This window comes from Rhinatrema bivittatum, chromosome 12, assembly GCF_901001135.1.
Source record: "Rhinatrema bivittatum chromosome 12, aRhiBiv1.1, whole genome shotgun sequence".
In the NCBI taxonomy this organism is placed as follows: Eukaryota; Metazoa; Chordata; class Amphibia; order Gymnophiona; family Rhinatrematidae; genus Rhinatrema; species Rhinatrema bivittatum.
In genome coordinates this window covers 81,654,711-81,682,006 of record NC_042626.1, presented here as the reverse complement: position 1 = coordinate 81,682,006, position 27,296 = coordinate 81,654,711, and the positions used below count along the sequence as shown (strand labels likewise).

General features: G+C 47.0%; 2 protein-coding genes across 3 annotated transcripts in view; one reads left to right on the top strand and one right to left on the bottom strand.

Annotated features, from left to right (window-relative positions):
* Positions 1-10,284, bottom strand: part of LRRC46 (leucine rich repeat containing 46) — a 28,845-nt gene extending 18,561 nt beyond the window's left edge. The window contains exons 1-5 of one of the 2 annotated variants that reach the window (XM_029572518.1): positions 9,987-10,284; positions 9,766-9,868; positions 8,058-8,166; positions 7,931-7,977; positions 1,628-1,737 (exon numbers count right to left, since the gene is read on the bottom strand). In XM_029572518.1, the coding sequence (XP_029428378.1) occupies positions 1,628-1,737; positions 7,931-7,977; positions 8,058-8,166; positions 9,766-9,868; positions 9,987-9,996 (379 nt within the window). In that variant the 5' untranslated portion in view covers positions 9,997-10,284. The remainder of the gene's footprint in view (positions 1-1,627; positions 1,738-7,930; positions 7,978-8,057; positions 8,167-9,765; positions 9,869-9,986) is intronic. The other variant, XM_029572519.1, reaches the window with a different exon arrangement.
* Positions 10,285-10,385: 101 nt separating this feature from the next.
* On the top strand, positions 10,386-26,474 carry MRPL10 (mitochondrial ribosomal protein L10). The gene is made up of 5 exons (XM_029572520.1): positions 10,386-10,547; positions 12,557-12,726; positions 21,885-22,049; positions 22,250-22,394; positions 22,758-26,474. Exons 1-5 carry the CDS (start codon positions 10,418-10,420, stop codon positions 22,982-22,984), a joined length of 837 nt encoding a protein of 278 aa, XP_029428380.1. The 5' UTR covers positions 10,386-10,417; the 3' UTR covers positions 22,985-26,474.
* The last annotated feature ends 822 nt before the right edge of the window (positions 26,475-27,296 follow it).

Here is a 27,296-nt window from a genome sequence, read left to right as displayed (position 1 = left end):
GGAAGGTCCCCTATCCCCATGTCAGAATCATCTGACTCATCCCCACCTGGGCCTGATCCCGAAGGAGGACCCAACAATCTCTGGAGAGGGGAAACATGTTTTCTAACAGAACGATTCTGCCTTGGCCCTACAGAACAGCCCCCCGGTGGCTGGGACCGACAATCCATAGCAGCACAAGCTGCTTGGCAATATAAGTCTCATGCAGCAATAAAATAAAATCAGCTGAAAAAGGAATCTATGACCCAGCCCCCATAGGATAGGAGCTAGGGATTGGCAGCATGGGACTCTGTTCCTCTTCCGCGTCCCTGATTGCACCCAGAGACAGAATGGGCCGGAGACAAGCATGGGGGAATTCAAAATGGCAGCTATTCCCGCGCTAAGCACCCTGACCTGAAACCCGGAATGGCGCAGAGGCAGGAGCGGTGGACGTCTGACGCCACAGACAAGCCCTTCCTGCCTTCCACACATCCGGCGCACAACCTGAGCCGGTTGAGACGTGAATGCACTGAGCTACATGCATGGCATGTTGACAGCAGCCCATCGCGATTGGGGAAAAAGTTGTCTGAGCACAAACAGTGAAAAAAAAACCTACCTCAGCACTAAAACAGCCTCACAAACACAAATAAACACACCAGCCACCAAAGAAATGTCAAGGAAGCCACCCGCACAGCCATGCTGTGCTACTACCTTAAGTTCTTCTATTTTTTTTTTTTAACTTTATTCAACTCCCCAAAACTTAAATAGAGGCTTCAAAGATGAAAAGGACTGCCTCAAAATAAAACAAAATATCCCAGCTTGCAGCTGCCTTGTAAAGGGGAGGGATCTGGACCACCAGATTTACACCCCATAGACGCACGGACTGAGCACACACAAGGGTCATAACCCCTGTCTCATCCGCCTCAACCAGACAGGGAAGAACCCACAAGGATTCACACCCCCCCCCCCCCCAGGAGGAAGGCTCAAAAAATTGCCCAGACCGCAGATCTGCAGGTTTTGCACCATCTACCAGAGAAATACTGAGGAACTGTAAGTGGCACTCAGGATTGATTTATTTAAAAACTTTTCTATACCGTCGTTTAGTAATACACCATCACAACGGTTTACAATTAGGCACATATATCAGTTTGGTTTGTAAATTTATCTAGGAGTGGTGCCAATCAGTTTTTCAGTTACATGTTTCAAAAATCTATTCTATATGGAAAGTGGACTGGAACTTCCATTTATATGATTAATTGAATAATCGTTTTATACTGTCTCTCTTAAATTAATACTTAATTATAAAAATAGTAAAGAAAGCAATTATGCTTTTAGGTGACTTTCAGCTGTGAGTAGGTGTTCTTACTCATTGACCTCATTGTGACCATATGTACCAGTGTCAGTAAAACTTCCTCTGCCTCCATCTGCTGGCAGGGAGGCATAACCCAGGAGTCTGAACTGATCTGGGTATGTACAGGGAATCCCCAATCGATCACAGAGATCCTTGAACTACCCCCACCGGCTTTGCCAAATCACACACATCCCTGCACTTCCCCCACAAGCTGTGCCCATTTATCACACACATCCTTGGTGGGCCCTCACTGATAACCAAGGCAGGGCTAGCACTGAAAATATGCCCAAACACTGGTACCAGGCTCTAGTCTCTCGATCTGGTTATCTGACAGGTCCAGGAATCGCAGATGCCGTAAGGATGTCAGGTTCTCCACATTATGGATCCTATTCCCAGCAAGCGTCAGGAAACTGAAACAAAGAAGACAGCAGCAACGCTGATCTCTGAGTTAGGAATAGCCACCATGAATCTGATGAAGCTGTATGAATGTGAGAGAAGACTTTATCACAGTTAAGTGTTTTATGAGCTGAAACTACACAGTGATTTCAGATGAAAACATCTATAGCCTAAGGTTTTCTGCAGAATTCCTGACAAAAATACAGGAAAATTGGTTCTTACCTGCTAATTTTCGTTCCTGTAGGACCACGGATCAGTCCAGGACAGCTGGGTTTTGCCTCCCCCCCAGCAGATGGAGACAGAAAAAGACTTTGGTGACTCTGTCCTATACCCTTGAGGTGCCACCTAGTGTCTGCCAGTATTATACTGTACCCAAGCAGAAATTAGAAAAACCATAACAGCAACCATAAAACCACTTCCCCCTGAAGAACAGAGGAAATGAAAACACCAGAAACCTTATGAATGAATGAACAATATACCCAAAACCTTTCCCTGAAAAGGGGGGCATTCAATAAAACTTGCAGAAATATTGATCAGCTACCGGCCGAGCGGACTCTCCATTTTCCCCCGGATGGGCGTCTGGACTGATCCGTGGTACTACAGGAACGAAAATTAGCAGGTAAGAACCAATTTTCCTTTCCCTGTACATACCCGGATCAGTCCAGGACAGCTGGGATGTACCAAAGCTTTCCTAACCAGGGTGGGACTGAGAGAGTCCCGCTTGGAGTACACTGGTTCCGAAAGAACCGGGCTCTGTGGCCCGGACATCCAGTCGATAATGTCTGGCAAAGGTATGACGTCCAACTGTCTTAACTCCCTAGACTTGGAAGCAGAAAGATCTAGGCCCAAGGATGGGAGCGCCACCGTCTGATTCAAATGAAAAGAGGACATTACTTTCAGAAGAAAGGAGGGAACCGTTCGTAAAGAAACTTCTTTGTTAGAAATCCTTAAGAAGAGCTCCTGACAAGATAAGGCCCGTAGCTCCTGAAACGCGCCGATATGATAGCCACGAGGAAAACGACCTTCAACGTCAGATCTTTCAAGGTCGCCCATGTCAGTGGCTCGAAAGGTGCATTACAAAAGGGCACGGAGAACCAGGTTGAGCTTCCACGAAGGACAGGGGTTCTGAATCGGAGGACCAAGATGTTTAACGCCACGCAGAAAACAAACCACATCCGGATGAGACGCTAGAGCGAGGCCCTGTACCTTTCCCCAAAAACTACCGAGGGCTGCCATCTGAACTCGTAGGGAATTGAAGGCTAGACCTTTTACTAGACCTGCCTGCAGAAAGGTCAGAACATCCGGAATAGTAGCTCTGGACGGCTCCACCGCGTGGTTCAGGCACCAGTCCTTGAAAATACCCCAAACTCTGATGTAGGCTATGGAGGTAGAAGGTTTACAGGACTGCGAAAGTGTAGTAATCATCTCCTCCGAGTAACCCTTATTTCTCAATCTCCGCCTTTCAAAAGCCATGCCGCTAGACAAAAGCGATCTACCTCTGTGAAATAAATGGGACCTTGTCGCAGCAGACTCGGGGACGGATGAAATCTCAGCGGGCCGTCAACCGCCAGATTGAGAAGGTCCGCAAACCACGGGCGCCTCAGCCACTCTGGCGCGACAAATATCACTTTGCCCGAATGAGCCTCGATGCGGCGTAGAATCTTGCCGACCAACAGCCATGGTGGAAAAATGTACAACAGAATGTCCTTTGGCCAGGGAAGCACCAGGGCGTCTACACCTACCGCTCCTGGCTCTCTTCGACGACTGAAAAAATTGAGGAGCTTTGGCATTGCGATACGTCGCCAACAGGTCCATCGCGGGCCTGGACATCGGTTGCACAGGAGACTGAAAGCCTCGGAGAGTTCCAACTCTCCTGGATCCAACTGGTGACGGCTGAGAAAATCGGCCTGCACATTGTCCACTCCGGCAATGTGAGAGGCTGCTATCCTGTACACGTTCTGTTTAAAAGTTGATTAAAAGCTGATTAAAAGTTGAGCCTCCATCATCAACGGATGACTCCGAGTTCCGCCCTGATGATTGATGTAAGCCACCGTTGTCGCATTGTCGGAGAGAATCTGCACTGATCTCCCTCTACTAAGGGAAGGAGGGCCTGTAACGCCAACCGAACCGCTCTGATCTCCAACCAATTGATCGACCAAGAAGACTGACCTTATCCACTGACCTTGCACTGCTGTTCCTCAACAAACCGCTCCCCACCCGGAGAGGCTGGCATTGGTGGTTACCACTATCCAAGAGGGAATTTCCAAATCCACACCCCGTCGTAATCTGGACACAGCCACCAAAGAAGACTGGACCGCGCCGAATCCATCATGGCTGGGAGCCTGACAAGAGGAGGATCCAGAAGACCGTGAGGCCCGAAAACGACAATTCCCCCAGAATCTGGACCTCTGAGGAAAAGAGCCACTGCTCCTGGGCCTGTCCTCTGGCAGCTTGTAGACCATATTCTCTCCCAGAAACTTAATCATGTCCTCCAATTGTTGGCCGAAGAGCAGCTTTCCCTTGAAAGGCAAGGAACTCAGCTGAGCTTTTGAGGAGACATCCACCAACCAATTTCTGAGCCAAAGGAGCCTGCGGGCCAAAACGGCGGAGACCACTGTTCTTCCCGACGTGTGCAGGAGATCATACAGTGCGTCCACCCTGTAAGTCACCGCCACCTACAAACTACCAGCCTGAGCTGCGTCCACTTCCAAAAGGAATGCCATAAATTGTAAGTGCTGCACCCAACGCAGGCTCGCACGCAGAGCAAAACTGCTGCACATGGCCGCCCGCACTCCTAGGGAGGAGGTCTCAAATATCTTTTTAAGCTGTACCTCCAACTTTCGGTCCTGCAAATCTTTTAGGGCTGTCGCTCCCGTGACTGGGATGGTGGTCTTTGTAGTGACTGTAGAGACTGCCGCATCCACCTTGGGTACCCTGAGCAGCTCCAGCGCATCCTCCGGTAGCGGGTATAACTTATCCATAGGGCGGCTGACTTTCAAACCTAGATCCGGAGTGTCCCACTCCCGGAACAAGAGGTCAGTGACCGACATATGAAAGGGAAAAGAGCGAGCCGGACCTCTTAGACCTAACATCAAGGGATCCACCGCTCCCATACGCAAATCCTCCTGTGGGACTTCAATTCCAAGCTCTTCCAGAATATTCGGGATAAGTGGACCCAATTCATCTCTCCGGAACAAGCGTACCACCTTGGAATCATCACCATCCACCGCAGAAGCGCCTCCCTGCTTGGGCACCAGGGGCTGATCATCCTGGCCTGTGCCTACCCCCTGAAGTTCTTGCGGGGAAGGGTCTCCTCCATCAGATACATCCGAAGACGAATCATCCGGAGCTGCTACGGATCTGAGAGGGTACTTAGACTTAGTATGGCCCCCCCCCACCGGCGGGGACATGGGACACTTACGGGACGAGGGAACCTGAGAGACCTTGCCCCTCTTGTGTTTGGACGCTCTCTGTGCCTTGAACATTTTGTGAAAAGACTTCACCAAGTCCGAGGAGAACGACGAGAAGACCCATCTGAGGCCCCCTCAGAATCACTATCCGAAGTATCAGCCCGATCCTCCTGCGACCTGCCGCCCCCCTCCCCAGAGGGCTCCGGTCGCAGGAAGAGAGATGGCGGGGAACTCCTTGCCTCCATCGCAGCTCTCTCTGCATCCCTGAATTTTTTCAAAATGGCCTCCGTCCCTGCACAAGCAGGAACGGATCAGATGGCTGCGGCTGAGCTGTAAGCCTCCCAGGCTCCGGGCACCGCGAAGAACTGCTGCTGCCACGGGGATTCCCCTCAATGGACCTCCTGAGAGACAATCTGCACAGATGCTGGCTCTAGAGAGGCGGATGCGTGCGCTGCCGCACGTGGAGCAGGCCACACCACGAGGCATAGCCTTGGACTAAATTTAGCTCCGATCAGCTGAGGTAAGCGTGCCAAAACCAGACTGGGCGACGGGACTTCGCGCAAGCCGAAACGCGGCAGTAAGGCAGGCAGAAAGGAGCTGGAAAGAACGCTGGACCGGCCAACCAGAAAAAAACTTTAACCTTTTTATTTATTTATTTTCACAGTCCTCTGAAGGCTGTGCTGAGCTGTCTGCCACGGTTGAGTGAGCCGGGCTCCCGGGTATCACCCGCCGGCGGTAGTAGTCCCTGGGTCTTCAACCCCCTGCTCTTTTGCCTCTGATACCATGGGGGATGGTCCCACCAGGACCTGGGAGGCTCAAAGAAACTTGCTGCGCCTTCTGCAGCTGTTTTCCATAATCTCGAGTAAATTTTTTTTTTTTTTTTTTAAAGAGCCAGAAACCTTCTAAGGCGCATCTACTGGCCTGGCCGGCTGGAGCTGGTGATCCTGATCTGCATCCGGTCCCTCACCAGGGGCTTGCGGAGGAGACTCTCCTTCATCCACCCCATCCGTATCTGAACTGTCCACCTGACAGGAAAAGGACCAGAGAGGGCATTTGGCCTTGGGGGCCTCTATGCCACTGTGTGACTTGGTACGCTTGTGAAGTGATGAAGCTCCTGTCCCAGCCCCCAGCGACGGCGGGACCTCACGGGGTACCTTAGTACCCTGGTTCTTTGTTGCTTTTCGTGCTTTGAAGGCTTTATGCAGCAACAAAACAAAATTGGAGGAGAACGAGGAAGAAGACTCATCCGAGTCCTAGATCTGCGCTGTCTGCAAGTCGTCCCCCCCCCCCAGGGGCAGCAGGATGCGGCGAAAGAGGTGGCGGAGAGCTCCCCTCCCCCAGGGCTGCCTTCTCCTGCTCCCTGAACCTTTGCAGTAAGGCTTCAGTACCTGTGCTGAGAAGAAAAGGGTCCTGAGACTGCCGCAGCAATTCTGCCCTCCTAGGGTCCCTGCGAGCTCTAGAGCTGCTGCGATGCAATTTCGCCAGAATCGGCTTAAAGAGCCTTCCCCTCCCGACAAGCACCCAGTACAAACTCCGGCCTGCAGGCCGCACCATGCGGCATGATCCCCGAGCTAAATTAGGATCTGCGCCCAAAAAAAAGAACCAGCTCGACCAAAACAAACCCTTAGGAGCTTTGTAGGAACTGAAAAGGATGGCGAAAATGGCATCGGAAGGAAGGGGGGCCAATGGACCTTCTCCGCCTGACAAACAGGCTGAGCAGACCCCCAGCGCAGGGAATCCGCGCATGTGCGCACCGCCACAGGCCAAGCAGGCCGCACCATGAGGCACATCCCCGGCCTCGATTTTTGGCTCTCCCCGAAAAAAGAACCGCAACGAATGGACTGATTTTCCTGTCAAAAACAGGGCCGGGAAAGCGGCTTTAAATTTTTTACCTGGCTGAAGATAGGCTGGCTGAGGGTGAGTGAGCCGGGACCCCTGGTATCAGCCCTCTCCGCGGCAGTTTCAGGGTTCCCAACCCTCTGCTCTCCAGCCTCTAATACCAGGGGGGATGGTCCCACCAGGACTTGCCAAACCCCTGGGAGGCTACTCGCAACTGTCCGATCACTGCTCTAACTAAACTTTTTTTTTTTTTTTTAATTTAAAGTTATCCTTAAACTAAGCTTCCCTTGTAAAATCAAGCGCTAAGAAACTAAAGTCAGACCAAATCCAACCCTAAACTCAGCACCTCTATCAGACACTAGGTTTTGCACCTCCGCCATCTGCTGGAGACAGAAAAATACTGGCAGACACTAGGTGGCAGCTCAGGGGTATAGGACAGAGTACGCAAAGTCTTTTTCTGTCTCCAGCTGCTGGAGGGGAGGCAAAACCCAGCTGTCCTGGACTGATCCGGGTACGCACAGGGAACTGGAGATATTCAGCCCACATGCTACCAAAAAGGATATTTGGGCTGGGGGGGACTCTGTCTTTTGCACTTTTATTCCTGTTCAGCATGTTTGACACTCCTCAAGTTTGCATATTGGAGGGTCATAAGTTAAGACTGTAGTTTCTAAATTAGCTTCTCAATCCTGCCCTGGTTATGCTAGTCAGTTCAATTTTCAATGTATGTAAATTTATTTCATGCAGCTTCTCCGTAAAGATTTAAAAAACACGTTTGGCGGTACAAAGATAAGTTTGGGAAGCTCTGCATTACAAGAAAAGAATTTGGACAAGCAAATGCACCTACAGCAAAGCACACAAAGATGGTGCGCTCTGAAATGACATCAGATTAGTACCAGAAAGCCCTGCCAGAAGCATGCTGAATCAGATGAGGTGGGCGTTAATATTGAACTTAACTTACCGCAGATTCGAAAGGCCATCCAGGTGCTCAATCTTCTCTATTTCATTCTGAAAGAGAAGTGGAAGAAGCAAGTGAGAGCAGCTGGATCTCAGAAGACAGAACAGACATAAAAACTGCGGGACTGCACCTGCTGTAGGTAGAGGCTGTGAATCTCTCGCACAATCTCCAGGTTCCCAATGGCAGTAATCTTCTCCCTGTCCAAGCGAACAGTGTGCAGCAAACTCAGGGCCTGCATGCTATACAGAGAGGAGATGGACACATTAATGCTGAGGCTGGGCCTCTTCAGATGATTTGTATGCAGAACCTCATATGTTCCATAATTTGCTTAAAATCAGTCCTGGTAATAGGCTAATCTCTATGCAAATTCCTTTCTGCTGATTGGCTGGTTATAATCTAATACAGTATAATAATTTACAGCTCAACAGGAACACCTCGTCCTATGTGAATATAAGGAACAAAATATGAAATACAAGATTTTTGCCCAACAAACTTAGAGTGGCTTCTGCTGTGCTTTTTCGGGCGTGAGCTGTACCTGATCACTGGGATGGGATCGGTTCATCTCGGAACTGCCTGCCAACAGGCAAGGTAGCTGCTGCTGTACTTAACGTGTCTGGCAGGCCGATACAGTACAGTGCGCACTGTTAACCCGCTACTGGACGCGCGTTTTCGACATGCTAGCTTTACCCCTTATTCAGTAAGGGGTAGTAGCGTCCAACCCCCCCTCCCGCCGAACCTAATAGCACCCGTAACATGCAAATGCATGTTGATGGCCCTATTAGGTACTCCCACATGATACAGTAAGTAAAATGTGCAGCCAAGCTGCACATTTTACTTTCAGAAATTAGCCCCTACCCAAAGGTAGGCGTTAATTTCTGCTGGCGCTGGGGAAGTGCACAGAAAAGCAGTAAAAACTGCTTTTCTGTGCACCCTCCGACTTAATATCATGGCAGTATTAAGTGGGAGGCCCCCAAAGTTAAAAAAAAAAAAAATTTGAAATGGGCCTGTGGCTCTAAAACCGGGCACTCAATTTTGCCGAATTCCGGTTTCCGAATCCGTGGCTGTCAGCGGGTTTGAAAACCGATGCCGTCACAATTGAGTGTCTGCTGTCAAACCCGCTGACAGCCGCCGCTCCTGTCCAAAAAGAGGTGCTAGGGACGCGCTAGTGTCCCTAGCACCTCTTTTTGCCACGGGCCCTAATTTAAATAAATTAATTTAGTGAATCGTGCGCACAGAAGTGTGGCCTGTGTGCGTGCTGGGAGAGCGGGCAGCGACTTTTACTGTATCGGCCCGTGGACCTGGTAATTTAGGGGCTGTATGCACTGTATAACCCGCAGTTGCATGCTGGTTAAATAGGTGCTAATCCACCCCCTAATGCATATGGGGAATTAGCGCATATTTAATGCGCGTCTGACGTGGAGTGAATGAGATAGGGTTCATCACATGCAAATGCATGTGAATGAGGCTATTACTCATTCACTCCAGATGCAAAAAAATAAATATGCGTCTCAGACGCACATTTATCGCTCAGATATTAACGCCTGCCCGGAGCAGCGTTCCTAGCTGAGCGCATGTAAAAGAAGTATAGAAAAGCAGAAAAAACTGCTTTTCTGTACTTCTTCAGTAAAAAAAAAAAAAGACAAATGCCGCGTTAGCGCCTCCTTGCTAGTGCGACCCCTAATTTGCCTATTCAATGGCGCGCCCCTTGCAGGCGCCATGCGTGTGTTAAGAAAGCTGGCGCTGAAAAGTCAGCGCCCGCTTTCCGCGAAAATTATTGCATCGGCCCCTTAAAAAGTAGCGAAGAGCTAAGCTAAGCTGAAGCCTCTCCTGGGATTTACAGGCTCTCGGGGTTCCAGCTTTCTACATCCAGGTGCAGGTTGCGTTTGGCCAGGAGGGTGGGTGAGATGTTTCCAGGGCCTTTCGGGGGTTTTTTCTGCATCTCTGAAAGCAAACAAACAGAGGCGACGTCATAGTCTCTGCTTCGTGCGAGCAGCAAGTGAACTTTCCCTCTTCTATAGGGCTGCAAAATCTCTTGAAGGCTCGCTCTAGGCTTTCTCACCTCCTGTCATGATGCTCGCAAGGCCACCTCTGCAGCGCCCCCTGCCGATCGCTGTCAGCGTCTCTGACCCTTTCTGCTGTGGGCTTCTCTGCCCTGATTTGCAAGTTTGGTTGGCTGTAATTTGATTGGTTGTAATTTGGTTCTTTGCAATAGTGTGTCCTTGTTGCTAGGAGATGTACTGCTGCTTGGTTGCACTACGTTTCCTTGTTGCTAGGAGACGGACTACTCCATAGCCATCCTGCGTGGGGAGAAGCGGAGGAAATGCTCCATTGCCGACACGGGAGGGGGAACTTTATTTCCACGCCTCCGCCCCACGGCCAATGGGCCTCATTTTAATATTTCCCAGACAGCGTCTCTACGTCATCAGGAGTTTGGGCGCCTGAGTGTTGGTGTCCCACAATGCCTCGTTGCTCGCGCTCCACTTTCCCACAATGCCTCTGTGCCCGTACACCACTGTCCCACAATGCTCTTCTGCCCACACACCGCTGTCACGCAATGCCTCGCTCGCCCCTCCTCACAATATGGCGGCGTACATGAGACGATGGAGAGCTGCTGGATTTGGTAAGAGTGGACCGGACCATATTTATTTAGCTACATAAAACTTAGCTCAACCGCACACATTCAGAACTAAATGAGAAAAGTCATTTGCTGGATGCTGTTTAACACATTCATAAGTGTTCTGGGAAAGGGAACAATGCGTGAGGTAATCACATTTGTAGATGACTCGAAATTGTTTTGGATTGTTAAATCAGTAGTGAATTGTGAGGAACTGCAGAACAATGCCTTTGTATAGATCCATGATGTGACTGCATCTTGAGTACTGTGTGCAGTTCTGGTCCCATCATCTCAAAAAAGATATAGCAGAACTAGAAAAGGTAGAGAAGGGCGATAAAGGTGACGGAAAAGCTCCCCTATGAAGAAAGGCAAAACAGATTAGGGCTCTTTAGCTTGTAAGAAAGTTGATTGAAAGGGAATAGGATTGAGAATTATAAAATCACGAGTTGGGTGGAATAGGTAAATAGAGAGTGATTATTTACCCTTTCCCGTTCCCTCCAAGGCCGCTCCGAAATCGGAGTGGCCTTGGAGGGAACTTTTTCTCCGGCCCAGCCCTAACTAAATCCCCCCCCCCCCCCTTTGTTGAAAAAGTTACGCCTGCCTGAGTGCCATGCCCAGGCACAGGCTGCTGTGTCTGAGCACTCGGCCCCACCCCCGGACCGCCGTCATACCCCCGGACTGTGGCCCCGCCCCCAGATAGCCCCTTTTTCGAAGCCCCGGGACATACGCACCGCCCAGCCTATGCAAGATAGGCTCAGTGTGCGCAGGGGCAGCTTTTCGGGAGTTACGCGCGTATCCCTTTGAAAATCTATCCCGGTGTGTTTCAAAAGAGAGTTGGACAAGTTCCTGAAGGAAAAGTCCATAAGCAATTATTAGCCAGGTAGACTTGGGAAAGCCAGCACTTATCCCTGGGAATGAAATATGAAAAATAGATCAACTATTGGAGATCTGCTGGATACTTGGAACCTGGCTTGGCCACTATCTGAGACGGGATGCTTTAGTTGATAGAGCTCAGTCTGACTCAGCATGGCACTTCTTATGTTCAAGTGCAGGCAGTGCATGAAGGAGTTCTGAAAACTGGGGACTAAGGCTATGGGCTGGTGAGGGAGACCTATTTAATGCAGTTTTAAATGGTTTCATGTATGGGTCCATTTGCTTGATATGTCCAAAATGTGCTGAGCAGATAAAATCAATGAAATAATTCTTCCATGTTTCTTTCTGCTGCCAAGAACACGTTAGTGCCGGTGCTTGACCTTGACTAAATCCTGCACTGTGCTGCTGGCTGTTGGAGGGCACTGTGCGCTGCCCTCCAACAAGCAGAGGACCATATTTATTTTATTTCTCATGAGCCCTTGACTTGCAAATTGACTTTACTCCATCTCCAGGGCTGGAGTTAAAATTTTCAAATTAAAAAGTGTGTGTTGGGCGCCTGCAGTTTCCTGCATGGGGGGTTAATTTTATTGCATCAGGTGCTAGGCTTGGCGCACTTTATTGCATCAGCCCCTTTGAGAGTAGGAGCAACTGATAAGATAAAGCTGATTGGCTATTTGGTAGGCTTTTTTTTTTTTTTTTTTTTAAAGCATTGAGTTTTTTGCAGAGTTGCTTGCAGCAGTGACTTGGAGGCTGACTTTGGCTTCTCAGAGATTCCAGGACACTCCTGGAGGATTTACCATTTTGTTCTTGTTGAGTATCTAGGGAGTGGGAAGGGTATTAGGTTGTGCCTCAGAGGGTTTACAATAGAAAGATCCACATTCCATAGGATCTCTGAGAAGTCAAATTACTGTGTGCATTTGGTGTCCTCCAGGACAATATTGCCTGACAGATTTTAAGCTCAGGACTGGTAAATCTGGGGATCTTTTCACCTTAGTATATAAAAAGAAGAAAAGTGAATTTCCAATCAGTGGCAGTAGCTGAGGCTCAGTGTAAGGTTTCCCTTCTATTTTTTCAAGTTGCTAGTATGAGAGATGAGTGCTGGAATTCATATAATGGACTTATCTTTTATTGCTTTGTCCCAGGCTGGCTCCCCACTCTGCAGAATGTTAGGCATGGGTCTAAAGCGGTCACTCGTCATCGCAAGGCCATGCACTTTGAGCGCCAGAAAATAATGGCTGTGACACAGTACATTGCACCGAAACCTGCTGTCCCAGAAAGATGTGTTGTTCCTAGAGCACACACTAAAGAAGAGGTATGCCCGAGGGTCTGTGCTTTCTGCTTTTGTTCAGAAACATTGGGAAATATCATCAGAAAATGCAACCTACAATTTTATGTATACAAAGTTGACATTCAGGTTTCTGCATCCTTTGCAATGGAAAGCAATGCCTTTTTCCAGCTCTGCCAGGTTTGATAGTTAAAGCCATATTTTAATAATTTAGATATGGCAATTCTTATTTATGCTTTCGTGACTTCACAAATTGACTCCTGTAATGCTCTGAAGATTTGGCTACCATTTAAAATTATGAAGGCAGCTCTGAGAACTGCAGTATGAGTATTGTCAGATTGTAGGTAAGGGGATCATATTAGTCCAGTAATGAAAAAACTGCATTGATTGCTAGTCTACTACTGGGCCCAATTTAAGGCCTTTTGTGTAGCCTTCAAAGCTTTAAATGGTCTTCATTACATAAACAATTGCCTATGTTTTTATGTTCCTCCATATGTACTAAGGTCTGAAGACAAGTTATTCCTTCAGTGCATGGTTAATAAGGACTCATAGATAAGCATTTTTTCATTTTCATTCATTTCATTTCATAAAATTTATTGATCGCCTAACACAAAGTAGGCCTAGGCGATGAACAAAAATACATACATAGTAAAAACCAATAAACACGCTTCAGACACAAAATTTTGTTTCACAGAAACTGGAGAAAAGTACTACCAAATACTGGTATCTATGTCCCTAGATCAAGTTATTTATTCGTCAGTTGACATTAACGAGAACTCATAGCAATTACTCTACTAACATTATTCTCATTTTTCTAATAACCATGTTCTCACATTCTTTTCTCTGATAACTGAATTACACATACCTTCAGGCTGTTGTTACGTATTATAAGCACGGTGGAGTAAAAACTCTCTTTAAATTCTAATTTAAATCTTTTAACATCATCCAAAGACCTCAATTCCATGGGAATGAGATTCCACTGCGTTGGAGCTGCTATGGAAAAAGAGGTCTCCCTCGTACTAAACAACTGAGCATGTCGAACTGAAGGGAACTTGCTTCCCAGAGAAGTTCAATGCACAGAGGTTTTTTTGACTATTCTGCCAAGCATTTTCTGTTAACAGATAGTTAAAACACACTCAGGCCGATGCAATACTGTAAGCTGGCTGCAGCGCACGGTTCAACAAGTGACTGGACGCGTGTCCATAACCCCCGATGCAAAATGAGGGTTAGCGCATCCAAAATGCACGTCCTACCAAGCGCATAGCTAATAGCATTCATCACATATAAATTCATATTAATGAGGCTATTAGCTGTTTCCTCTGTTACCAAAAAAAAAATGTTCGCCAAATGCTCACATTTTTACCCTCAAAAATGTCTGCCCCAGAGCAGGCATTAATTCTTGAGGAACCCAAAAAGTTTACATAAAAGCAGAAAATAATGCTTTTCTCTAGTTCTTCTAACTCAATATTGTGGCGATTTTAAGTCTGAGGAACCGAAAAAGGAAAAACCTTAAAAAAAAAAAAAAAAGTGTGCCGGCAGTCAGGTTAGGGAAAAGGGGCGCTCAGTTACCGAGCATCCATGTACCTAACCTGTGGCTGTGCACAGGTTAGGAACATGGATGCTTTTAAAATTGAGTGTCTGTTTTCCTAACCCACTGACAGCCACCTCTCCTGGGCACCCAATTTCCCCTAGCGCCTCCTTTTTACCTCTGCAGACCATTTAAATATATCGGGAGCCCCGAAGAGGTTCATTGGTGTGATTTAGGAGAGCGAGCATTCAATCATGAGTGCCTGTTTTCCGAACGCCAATATTGCATCGGCCTGACTCATAATAACAAAGTAACACAAGTCTTAAGTACAGTAACAGAATCGTAATATTAATACATTCTGAGTTCTCTACTGATGGCTTGGATCTTGCAGGTTTTTTACAGGACTTTGAATCTGGGGTAATTTCAAGGTCAACTTTGTTTGATGTTTTTGCCTTGGAACCAGATAAAAATTAGACTGTGAAAATGTGTTTTCATGTTAAAAAAAAATCTTTTTTAGAATGAAGCACCTGAGACAATGTACAAAACAGAGAAAATAATAAAACAAATGGAGAAATTACTTGCCTGATAATTTCGTTTTCCTTAGTGTAGACAGATGGACTCATGTGCCTGCTAGCAGATGGAAACAAAGTCAGGTTTCAAAGCTGATGTCACCCTAGAAATATGCCTGCAGTGACCTCAGCCCTTCAGTATTTTCTTCAAAAGCCATTGGGTTGAAAAACGTGAATACAATTTAATAACTTGATTAACAATTTGATTAAAAACTTGATTAAAACTGGTGACCGTAACTGTACTCAACCAAACATAAGCGCTGAATCCCAGCAATATTATAGATATCCAGATCTAGGGATAGGGTGAGTGATACGGCCCTGAAAGATGTCCAAGACTGCAAGCTGGAGTTCTATCTCAAGTGTATCTTCGAATCCTTGGCCTTGGGTGTTTGGGCGTTGATCTGCAGCAGTCTCATGCAGCGGGCAAGTCTTAGGTGGCTGCAGCAGTTACCCAGCACCTCCCGTCTGCAGAGGCTGAAAGATTGGAAGGTGCAATAGTGTATGGGGCGGATGCCCTTTACGACTTGTTCCGCGTCCAAGTGAAGGTGAAGGATTCCGCGGTCTCGGCCATGCGGCTTCTCTGGCTTCGGAATTGGTTGGCCGATTCCTCCTCCAAGGCCCAGTTTGGCACGCTTACTTTTAAGGGCAAGTTGCTCTTTGGCGAGGACCTGGAGCAGCTTATTAAATCCTTGGGTGAAAACAAGTTACACAAGCTGCCTGAGGACCGCCCGAAACAGTCTAGAGCCTTCTTCCCGGCTCGTACACGTTTCCGGGGTCAGCAACGTTATAATGCTCGGCCAAGAGGGCCTCTCTCTAGGGGAAACTCCTCCAGATCTCAGTCCTGGTCGCAGTCCTTTCGAGGCCGTCGCATCTTCCGAGATGGCCTCCCGCAGCGCTCTACTACCAAGCCCGCCTCCCAATGAAATTCGGTGGGCCCATTCCTCCATGCCAAATTTAGGTGGTCATTTATCTCTCTTCCTTGAGGAATGGGCCAAAGTCATGTCGGATCAGTGGGTACTCGACATAATCTGGAACGGCTATGCTTTAGACTTTGCTCGAGACTTACCAGATCTACACATAGTCTCCCCTTGCGGACATCGGAAGTGAGCGGCTGTGTCTCAGACCCTCTCCAGACTGCTCGGACTGGGAGCCATAGTGCCAGTCCCTGTCCCCACGGAGGAACAAGGCGCTGGTCAATATTCTATCTACTTCGTAGTACCAAAAAAGTACGGTTCCTTCTGCCCCATTCTGAACCTCAAGAGAGTCAACCCAGCTCTCAAGGTGCCTCATTTTCGAATGGAGACCCTGAGGTCAGTAATAGCGGCTGTTCACCCCGGCGAGTATCTGTCCTCCCTAGATCTGATGGAGGCCTACCTATGCATCCCGATCCAGGCCGAGCATCAGAAATTTCTCCGCTTCCACATTTTGGGCCAACAGTTTGTTTCGGGCCCTGCCCTTCAGTTCTTTGGTTCTTACTTGAGTTCTCTTGTTACTTGCTTGATTCCTGAGGATTCTCTTTATACTTTCTGCTTGACAATAGTCATACTGAAGGGTTGAAGGGTAGGCTCTGTCCTGATATAGGATACCCTTACAGTTTTGGTCTGTCTCCATCTGCTGGACAGGAGGCTCAACCCATGGTCTGGACTGATCTGTGGTACTACAGGAATGAAAAGTAACAGGTAAGAACTAATTTTCCTTTTTCTAGTGTGTAGCCAGATGGACTCAGGACCAATGGGATGTACAAAAGCTACTCCTGAAGGGGGTGGGAGGCTGTCCGTGCTCCGGTTAGCACCGCCCTCGCAAAGGCTGCGTCTTCTCGGGCTTGGACATCTAGGCGATAGAACCTGGCGAAGGTGTGCAAGGAAGACCATCTTTCTGTTCAGCAGATGTCGACGGTAGACGTTAGCTTCCACCCAGGATACTGCCTGGGCCCTAGTGGAATGAGCTTTAACCTGAAGGGTAAAGGCTTCCCTGCCTCTACATAAGCTCCAGTGATCACTTCCTTGATCCAGTGAGCTATGGTAGCTTGTGAAGCTGCTTTGCCTTGTTTCCTTCCACTGTGAAGAATAAACAAGCGGTCCATCTTGCGTACCAGTTCTGTACATTCTAGATACCGTACTAACAACCTACTGACATTTAAGTGGCGTAGGAGGCAGTAGTCTTCCGAATCCTTGTCTATCTTGGGATGGTAAGGAAATGGACTGGTTCAGGTGAAACTCCGAGACTACCTTTGGCAAGAAGGAAGGGACTGTGCGTTCCTGGAGTCAACCGGAGGAATGGCTCATGACATGACAGCACCTGTAGTTCAGAGATGCGACGAGCCGAGCATATCGCCACCAGCGGAATCAGGCGTAGAGACAGAGAGCGCAGCAGCTGAAAGGAAGGCCCTGCTAAGAAGTCCAATACTAGCTTGAGGTTCCATAGGGGGACTGGCAACTTTAAGGGTGGTCGGAGGCGTTAAACTCCTTTTAGGAAATGGGCCAGGTCTGGATGTGTCAACAGGCGGGCTCCGTTCACCTCGCCTCTGAAACAGGAGAGAGCTGCCACCTGGACCTTCAAGGAGTTGAGGGACAGTCCTTTGTTCAGTCTGTCCTGTAAGAATTCCAGAATCATGGGGATCTTGGTCATCTGAGGGAACGCTCCGCGCTCCTTGCTTCAGGCCTCAAATATTCTCCAGATCCACACGTACACCAGGGACGTCGAGAACTTCTGCGCGCAGAGCAAGGTGGCGATTACAGCCGCCGAATATCCACACTTCGTCAGGCGAGCCCTCTCAAGTGCCAGACCGTAAGACAAAACAGAGTTGGGTCCTCGTGAAAGATTAGACCTTGCTGGAGAAGGTCCCTGTGCAGGGGGAGGCATAGGGGGCTCTCCGCAAGAAGAGGACTAGCCAGTTCGGTGTGGACAGGCTTACACCCTTGCTTACATGCACTTCCTGTAGCCACCACTGGAGCCGAGAACATACTTCCATCGGTAGGTGGAGGCGTGCCGGCGCGCGAGTGCCCTGCGCGCGTAAATCTGGCTGGATTTACACGCGCAGGGCTTTTAAAATCCGGCCCTTAATGTTCATCCGCTTTTGCAGACGACTAGGGAGCGGTTGCTGGGTTGGGCTTCCCTACCAATATCGTTGGGAGGTAGGATCCAATTGTTTAAGATGATCATCCTGCCTAAGTGGCTATATCTGTTCCAGACTTTACCTCTTACTCTGAAACAGGCGGAGCTACAGCAATTGGATAAGGTTCAGCGAAAATTCTTCTGGCGTGGGGGGAAAGCTCGAATCCTTCTGGCGTGGTTGCGGGTGCCAATTTGGCACTTTACAATTTGGCGAGTAATCTTCGCCTAATCCGGGACTGGCTGTTGGACACTTCCTCCTTTCTTAATATTCTGGCTGATAAAGCATTGACTCATCCCTTTGCTCTTTCCTTTGTGTTACAAGCGGCCTCCACTCATCTCAACACCTTTGTGGTACAAAATGCTCTTACCCACCCTATTCGCCAGGCGTGGCAGAAATTGATGTCTCTTTTAAAGCTGGCTCGCACATGTGCTTATTTCCTGCCAATTCAGGGGAACCCTGACTTTACACCGGGCTCCCAAACTCTTTCCTTTCAGAAATGGGGACAAATGGGTATTACAAAACTAGGTCATGTGTTTATTCCAGAGGGCCAAATGATAGCCTTTCATGACCTACGGGGACTTTACGGTCTCTCCAATAGTGGGGTCTTTCCATATTTTCAACTCCAACATTATATTGCCTCTATTCCTCAAGCTTCACGACAAGCTGTTGCGGTGATTCTCCTCCTAGAACAGGTGACGCCTCCTTCGCTTGCTATACATTACCGTTTGCTCAGACATGTAAATCCTCTGGATACATGTTCCATCCTGGTGGAAAGGTGGAATCGGGACGGGGTGTTTCTGGTTACCAATGTTGTTATTGCAGCATGTTTTCGGCGTATCTCTCAACTCTCTGTCAACATGTATTATCGCGTAATGCAATATAAATTTATTCGTCGCGGTTATATCTCCGCGCAATATGCTTATAATTCTAAAATTGCCCCCTCGCCTCAGTGTCAACGCTGTGGCGCTGTCTCTGGCTCTTTATCTCATGCCTTCTGGGCATGCCCACCAATTCAGCTTTTTTGGCGTAAGGTGCTCCGTTATTTGGAATTGATGTTAGAGCTCCATATCCCCTTTTCGCATTTTTGGTTGTTATTTGACTGCATTTCGCCTCAACGTGTGAGAGTTTTGGGATCTCGCCTGTTTATTCATAAAGCTTGTCTGGTTGCTAAGAAGATTATACTGCAGCATTGGAGGACCACTGATTCGCCGTCGTACTGGGCCTGGCGTAATCATTTACATCGAATGATGCAAATGGAGGCTTCGTTTATGTGACAACCGCTGAGTCAAAAAAAGAAGTTTCTTGTTATTTGAGGACCTTATGTGCAGACACTCCCTCATCGTGTTCACAGTCTCATATTAAATGAGTGACAAGGTTTGATGAACCATCTTCCTCAAGAGGTAAATTGCGAACCTTTGGCAGATGACCATGTGACTGTTGGGAACTCAGACCTAGGGTTTGGGAGGGGGGAGGGACGAAGGGGATTAAGATTGGACGGCTTACTGTATGTCTTGTTCCTGGATAGATAGCAGGGAGTATATCAGACTTTAATACTTCCTGTATTGTATTTTCTTTTTCTGTATAATTAAAATAAAAATTGTTTAAGACTAAATACCAGTATTATGCGTAATATTGTCTTTGTTGCTTAGGCAACCGGATGCCCTAATGCCATGACGTCATTACGTCGGTAAAACGCAGGCTATTTAATTCTGCAAACTGGTCTAATGCGGTCTCTGTCTCGCACCTTGAGATACTTGTTTTGAGACCTGGCGTCCGAATGAGGAGTTCGCAGCACCATCTGAATGAAGCTAAGTTCTAAAACCTTTTAATTTTATGATATGTCTGACTACCTTATATCATTTGTTACAGATACATCTGGCAATACGTTTTTTTCACTGACTTTTTCACTGACTCACTATTGACCGCTGTCGGGTCAATAGTGAATTATTGTCTAATGGGTACAGATGGACATATTTCATAAAAATAATAGCAATATATAACTTTCTCTAAATACAAACACGTTATGCAAGCACCTGCTGGCGCTTTTTGATAAACTCCGATAACCGCAAATGATTAAAAGACCGGACGGCTCTGCACACAGCAGAACACGTTGTCAGGCTTGTTGATGCAGCTCTCTCATATTTTCAACTAAATCCATTTGTTTGGTAGTGAGCGCAGTTTAATTATATAGGTTTGGACTCTATACCCTCCCAGACATAAAGTGCCACATCCCCACCGAGTTGATCCTCCCTATCATTGCGATATAATTTGTACCCTGATATAGCACTGTCCCATTGGTTATCCTCCTTCCACCAGGTCTCTGAGATGTTAGTTATGTCAATCTCATCATTTACTGCTATACACTCTAACTCTCCCATCTTACTTCTTAGACTTCTGGCATTGGCATACAGACATTTCTAAGTGTGTTTTTTGTTTGTATTAACAATCTTCTTTTCAGTTGATATGGATAATTTGGAATTCTTTAGCTCAGATGATTCTTTACTTATAGGCACATGGGCTACTTTTGCTTTTATTGGAACCTCTCTGTTGGGATGCCCTAACTCTCCTGTTTCATTAGTAACCTTCAAAGATACATTCCTCTGAACCATGCACTGCTGAATGACTGTCGCCTTTCCCCTTTTTCTAGTTTAAAAGCTGCTCTATCTTCTTTTTGAGATACCTCAAACATAAAAACAAGAGACCCTGTCAAAAATCTTGTCTGCATCCATAGAAATCACAGCCTCAGTCACTTTTTTCACTTTTTTTTTTGTTTAGCCTAGTGAATTATATTGCATAGTCTCCTTGTGTTATATGTAGAAATTCTCCCCTTAATAAATCCCATTTGGTCCTGATGGAATGAGGTAGGTAAAACCTCTTCCAGGCGGGCCTGTAAGATTTCTGCTAATAACTTTATCCCAATATTTATAAGAGAGATTAGCCTGTAAGATGAGCATACCAATGGATCTCTAGCAGCCTTGTAAATCAGCACTATTAAGGCCTCTGTAAGAGTTCCTACCCTGGTACCCGGGGGATCTGAGATAATTAAATAAAAACTTTAAAAAAATATATCCAAAGCAGGAAGCCTACGAGGGAGACGGTTGGACATTAGATGATCGGGGTTAAAGGGGCACTTAGGGATGATAAGGCCATTGCAGAAAGACTAAAGAATTCTTTGCTTATGAGGAAAGGCTAAAGAGATTAGGGCTGTTCAGCTTGGCAAAGAGATGACTGAGGTGGGATATGATAGAGGTCTACAAAATCATTAAAGGAATTAAACAGGTAAATATGAAACAGTTATTTACTCTTTTTGATAATACAAGGACTCGGGTCCACTTCATGAAGTTAGCAAGTAGCACGTTTAAAACAAATCAGAGAAAATTCTTTGTCATTCAATGCACATTAAAGCTCGGGAATTCATTGCCCCGAGGATGTGGTTAAGGCAGCTAGTGTAGCTGGTTTTAAAAAAGGTTTGGATAAGTTCCTGGAGGAGAAGTCCATAAACTGTTGTTAATAGGGAATAGCCACAGCTTGTTGCAGGCATCAATTGCATGAGATCTATTTAAGGTTTTGCCCAGATACTTGTGACATGGATTGCCCACTAATGGACATAGGATACTAGACTTGATGGATCCTTGTTCTGACCCAGTATGGCATATCATGTTCTTATGAAGTTAAGAGTCAGGGAGCTTTAATTTCTCTTCCAAGCCAATGTAACTGATGTAGGTAGTGGCAGCTCTATTTTTATAATCTCTGCAGCTTGTGGGTGAGCACAGAGTTTAAGCCCACGAAAAGTATTGCAGCAATCAGCTTCAGAAAAAAGAGTTTGGTGCATGGGCATCTGTCAGCACTAGAATTTACAAGGAAATTCATGCACAAAAGTGCCCCCCAAGGCTACCACTTCCTGCTTCTTATTCAAAAATAGCTTGTGCCTTTATTAGGCTATAACCAAGAAACATTTCTTGCTCACTTCCAGGGGACTGGTCTGGAAAAGCTGAAGCATCGACAGTTGGAAGGTGTATTTCGTGAAAATAAAATGATTGCAGTGTTCCAGAATAATGCATTGCCTGCAGGGGAGCTCCTAATACTGCGCCACCGGCTCCTGAAGCACAGAATCCACCTCAAATTCTTCTCTAACCAGGTGAGAGCTGCTTAGCACCCCCAACTGACCCAAACATTCCCATGTTAATTGCAGGACATGTGGGAAGACCCAGATCTTCTCTGTATCCTGCGTCATGAACTTCTGACCCTGAGATGTACAGAACAGCTGCAGGTCTCTGTATGAGGAGCCCTGAAATCACAAAGTGAGGGCTGTAGCTTATCTGCACCTTAATTTTTCAGGTTGTGATGCTGAATCTGTCTGGCACCAGATACCAGAACCTGCTGCCTCTCTTCATTGGACACAACCTGTTAATGGTCAGTCCAGAGGTGAAGGTCAAGGAAATGATGCAGGTGCTGAGGAGTACACCACACATACAGCTGCTGGGTAAGAACTACTTAGGGATTCGGGCCCTGTTTATTTTTTTTATTTATTGGAAGCTTTAGGCAAGTTACATTCAGGTGCTTTAGGTATTTCCCAGGCCCCAGAGGGCTCTCAGTCTAAGGGCCTGATTCATCAAGGTATTTCCCATAGACACGGAATGGGAGAAAAGCGTTAGTGAATAAGTCCCCCAGTTTGTACCTGAGGCAATGGAGGGTGAAGTGACTTGCCCAAAGTCACAAGGAGCAGCTGGCTTCCCTGCTTCTCACTATTGTGACCACTAGACTACACCTCCATGCCTCACCTGCTGCTCTAGAATTGTTTTCTCTCTTCCTTCCTTTTTAAATTTCATTTTCTTTTGATTTTCAGGGGCTTGCATTGAAAACACCATCTTAAGTAAACAGGGAGTGATCAACTGCTCCAAAGTGCCCTCCATGGCAGTCGTTCAGGAGGAGGTAGTGAGTAATCTTACTCAGATGCTGTCTGAAACAGGCTCCCTGTTGCTGAGGAGTTATCTGCATCTGACAGCTTTATTGCAGCAGTATTTGAAAGAGCAAAGTGATAAAGCTGCAGAAAGACCTGCCCAGGCCTGCTAGCCAGCAAATTCTCAGACTTGGATGTCCAGCAGCTACTGAAGATACGTTAGGATACCTCTGAGAGAAGTCTGGGCAAACAGTCCAATTACTTTAGAGACTTTGTAACCAGTGTGTGAGATATTCACTTGGACTATTAAAAGTATCAGACTTACAATGTTCCTGAGCTCTTTATCCTTGTCTCCAGCTCCCTTTGTCCCTGGCTATCACAACAGACCCCATTTTTGCTTGGTGCTTAGGTAGCATGTAAGAAAATTATTCCTTATCTGCTAATTTTCGTTCCTGTAGTACCATGGATCAGTCCAGACTGTGGGTTCCCACCCCCCCCTTCCAGCAGATGGAGTCAGAGCAAAAGCTGAGAAGGCGGACCCCTAATAGTAAGTGCACCCTCTGTGTCCCCTCAGTATTAAGTATATCCAAGCAATAAGAATAAACAATGTGGATGGATCTGAGAATAACTGGAACTGCGAATGGAAAACCATCAAACGCATAGCAACTTAAACTGTGAACTAACTAAGAACTTGCAGAATGAACCTCTAGTCAAAACCACCCTCCGGGTAAGACGAGGAACAAATCAGTAGACAGACGAGCTGTAAGCTTTCCCCAAAAACCCCCCCAAAAACCATGGACTGATCCATGGTACTACAGGAACGACAATTAGCAGGTAAGGAATAATTTTCTTTTCCCTGTACGTACCAGGATCAGTCCAGACCGTGGGATGTACCAAAGCTCCTCTAAGTAGGGTGGGTCCCTGAAAGCCCAGCTCGGATGACCTGAGCCCTAAAGGAACCAATTTCCGGAGTTGGAAGATTCAGACGATAATGGCGAGCAAAGGTATGCAGTGACTTCCAAGTCGCCGCTCTGCAAATCTCCTGCGGCAACTTGGAAGTCACTGCATACCTTTGCTTGAGCTCGAAGAGAATGCGCCTTAATGCCCACTGGAGGCTGTTGGCCCGCACCAAGGTATGCGACCGAAATGGCTTCCTTCAGCCAGTGGGCAATGGAGGCCTTCGAAGCCTTGTGACCCTTCCGGCGACCACTCCAGAGGACAAACAAATGGTCCGATAAACGAAAATCATTAGTAGCTTCCAGATAATGCAATAGTGCGTACTTGATATCAAGCCGCCGCAGCTGATGGGAATCCTCATTCGAAAAGGAGGGGAGCTCCACCGATTGAGTCAAATGAAAGGCCGAAACCACCTTCGGCAAGAACAAGGTCACCGTGGACAACGTGACTCCCGAATCTGTAATACGGAGAAAAGGCTCCCTGCACGACAGGGCTTGCAGCTCCGAGATCCGACGAGCCGAACACATAGCCACCAGAAACACCGTCTTCAAGGTAAGGTCCTTAAGAGTGGCCCTCTTGAGTGGCTCAAAAGGATCCGAAGAACCAAGTTGAGACTCCAGGAGGGACATAAACTGCGCACCGGTGGCTTGACATGCTTCGCTCCTTTAAGGAATCGAATGACATCCGGTTGAGATGAAAGCAGAGTTCCTGCCAGGCGCAAGAGAACCCCGAGGGCTGCCACCTGAACCCGCAAGGAGTTGTAAGCCAGATCCATGCGCGCGAAACGGTGCAGCCGTCCGGCCGAGAGGAGCCCTCCCCTCCGGGGAGGCAACCGGCACACAGACCCTCCCAAGACACGCGGGAGGCCAGCTCCCTGCATGCGGGGCATCGCGCAGCGTGCGGCATGGAGGTAGGACTGAGAAACCCTCCGAAGGCTGCCTGCAGCGGCGAAACCACGCTGCGTCTGTCACCCAAATTCGACCCTGGAGAGTAAATATAGCCGCAAGCCTCTCCCTTATTCCAACGGTGCCCTTGCTGTTTGGTTTTTGTTTTTTTTTGTTTTTTTACTTTGTTAGAGGAATGAAGCCTCTCTGACCAGCAAGGGCTGCTGCTGACAGGCAGCGGGTCGGGAAAATGGGGGAGAGGCTGGACCACCAGCTTACACCCCAGGCAGCAGAAAAGGTAAACCTGAAAGAAAGAAAAAGAAAATCCACACTTAACCCAATCCAGGGAAAAAACAGTGGGAAAGAGAGAGAATGAGAGCCCAGCCCTGACGAGAGTCCTGCCTGCAAGCTCAGACCCAAAGTCAGGCTCCCAACTTCCCTTAAAGTAACACACTTTTTTTTTTTTTTTTTAAAGAGATAAATCCATCCACAAAATTTAAGATAAAACTAGACAGTAATAACTAATTCTTAAAAGTGAAGAGGGGAACTGTAGGTGAGACCCGCATCTGCTGGTGTCAGAGGAATACTGAGGGGACACAGAGGGCACTCTTACTATTAGGGGTCCGCCTTCTCAGCTTTTGCTCTGACTCCATCTGCTGGAAGGGGGAAACAACCCATGGCCTGGACTGATCCTGGTATGTACAGGGAACCGATTTTTTTCCCCCCAGTGGTTAAAATTATTTTAGCTATAGATCTGTACAGGACTTCACAGTGGATAGAAGATCAATCATTAAAACTTAATTTCATTTTCTGCCTTGAGTTTGCTCTTTTGTGGTGCACCACTTATTTTTGAACACACTGCAAGGCTCTATCCCAGCTGCCAGCCATAGGGGGGGGAGCGCTTGTAGAATATTGCTCCTTATCTAGGATGGGGTTTTTTTTGTCATCCTCATTTGTATTCTGTTATCTTAGGCAAAAGAGCATGCAAGGACTTGATATACTAAAGGGTTATTCACATTTTGTATCTATAGGAAAAATGCTTCTTACATTGGAATCTTAGTTCATATCTAGCACCCCTCCCTTTCCAAGTCTAACCCCAGAGTTTTATAATAGTTTAAGTAGCTACCAGTACTAGTGTAGCTATTGCATGAACATCCAGCCTTCTAGGTGCCCTACTAGCCTGCCAGACAGAGTTGACTATGTGAGTGCCTTTGTTTGTGCTACAACTTCCAGATACTGCTGTACTAGCAGATTGCCATACCAGCTGCAAGTTGAATTCTATTATTGCAGCCTATTGTAAATACCTACCAATGCTAACTTGACTGTTGCATGAGCATCCTTCTCCCAGGCCCCATGCAGCTTGCTGATGTGTGTATATTATATTTAAGCTATTTCAGGATCTGTTCCAGGCTGTATCTGTATTTATTGTATATCTAGCAGTCTGTCCGGAGCAGTAAGTGTCACCTGTTTTGGGCAGAGCCATGGGCTGGTTAGAGAGCACTAACAAGGAAAAGAGACATTGTGATTTCTAGTTCTTTGCCAATCAAAGAAAATCTCTGTGGGAAGAGCGCTCCAGCTGGCCATGGCAGTGATGTGGCAGAGGTATGTGGGTATGTTTGTATTTCTTGTTTTTATAGACCATTTCCCTGATTAAAAAAAAAAGTTGCCTAAAACGGTTTACACAAAACAAAACAATTCAGTACAACCAACCAGCACAATTTATTTTTTTGTATTGAAAATTTTTATTGAATATCAATAATCACACAACTATAAACATTTGTTCAACACAATAAAAATTATGACATGTGAACATAGACATTTACATTTTGTTGTCTGTGGATCATTATTTCCCATCCCATCTGCCCCTTACCACCTATTACAATTAAGGTAAATTTGCAATAAAGAACATAATAGTATAATCGCTATCACGTCAATGACTGTTCACTGTCTGCTATACTGCAGTACCACACAGAAAGCATCACTTAGTGATCATATATATAGTACAATCGCTTGAACTAAAAGATTGTTGTGAATAAGCCTTGCTTCAGGTAAAAGAGTTGCCTGCCTGTTCCCACTTTATAAAGGGTTCCCAAGTCCTCAAGAAGGCCTGTTTGCTGTCATTCTTGGAAGCTGTTATGGCTAGTAGTGGCGTACCACTTGTATGATTGCTGATGGAGATGGGGGTCAATACACCTCCACCTCCTGGCTATCTCACAGCGAGCAGCAATGCATATCTGTTGGCATAGCCGCTGCTGGGACCTGTCCAGGTTGGGAGATGGTACATTGAGTAAAGCCAAGCCTGCATTGGATAGATCTTTTGCTCCTAGAATATCTGTATCCAGTCAAATAATTTTTTCCATAGTGCAGAGATGAGCAAGTTTGCTTACCGTAAACGGTGTTTTCCGTAGATAGCAGATGAATTAGCCATGCTGTCTGGGAACATCTTCCGTGCCATTAGGTGGCAGAGCTCTCTAAGTATAGCAAAGTCTTTCAGCCGGGTGCGCTCTCTTATATCCTCTCTGATTCACCTCAGGCTCCTCAGTCAGTATTAAAGTGCAGGTGATGCTGGAACAGTTTGGGTCAGCATGGCTAATTCATCTGCTATCTACGGAAAACACCGTTTACAGTAAGCAAACTTGCTCTT

What these genes read in the sequence shown, in the direction of transcription:
- MRPL10 (XM_029572520.1), top strand. Translation starts at nt 10,418, where the DNA reads ATGCCTCTGTGCCCGTACACCACTGTCCCACAATGCTCTTCTGCCCAC. An exon ending in GAGCACACACTAAAGAAGAG is followed by an intron (nt 12,727 to 21,884) that starts GTATGCCCGAGG and finishes GCTCACTTCCAG; the next exon opens with GGGACTGGTCTGGAAAAGCT. An exon ending in TCAAATTCTTCTCTAACCAG is followed by an intron (nt 22,050 to 22,249) that starts GTGAGAGCTGCT and finishes TTAATTTTTCAG; the next exon opens with GTTGTGATGCTGAATCTGTC.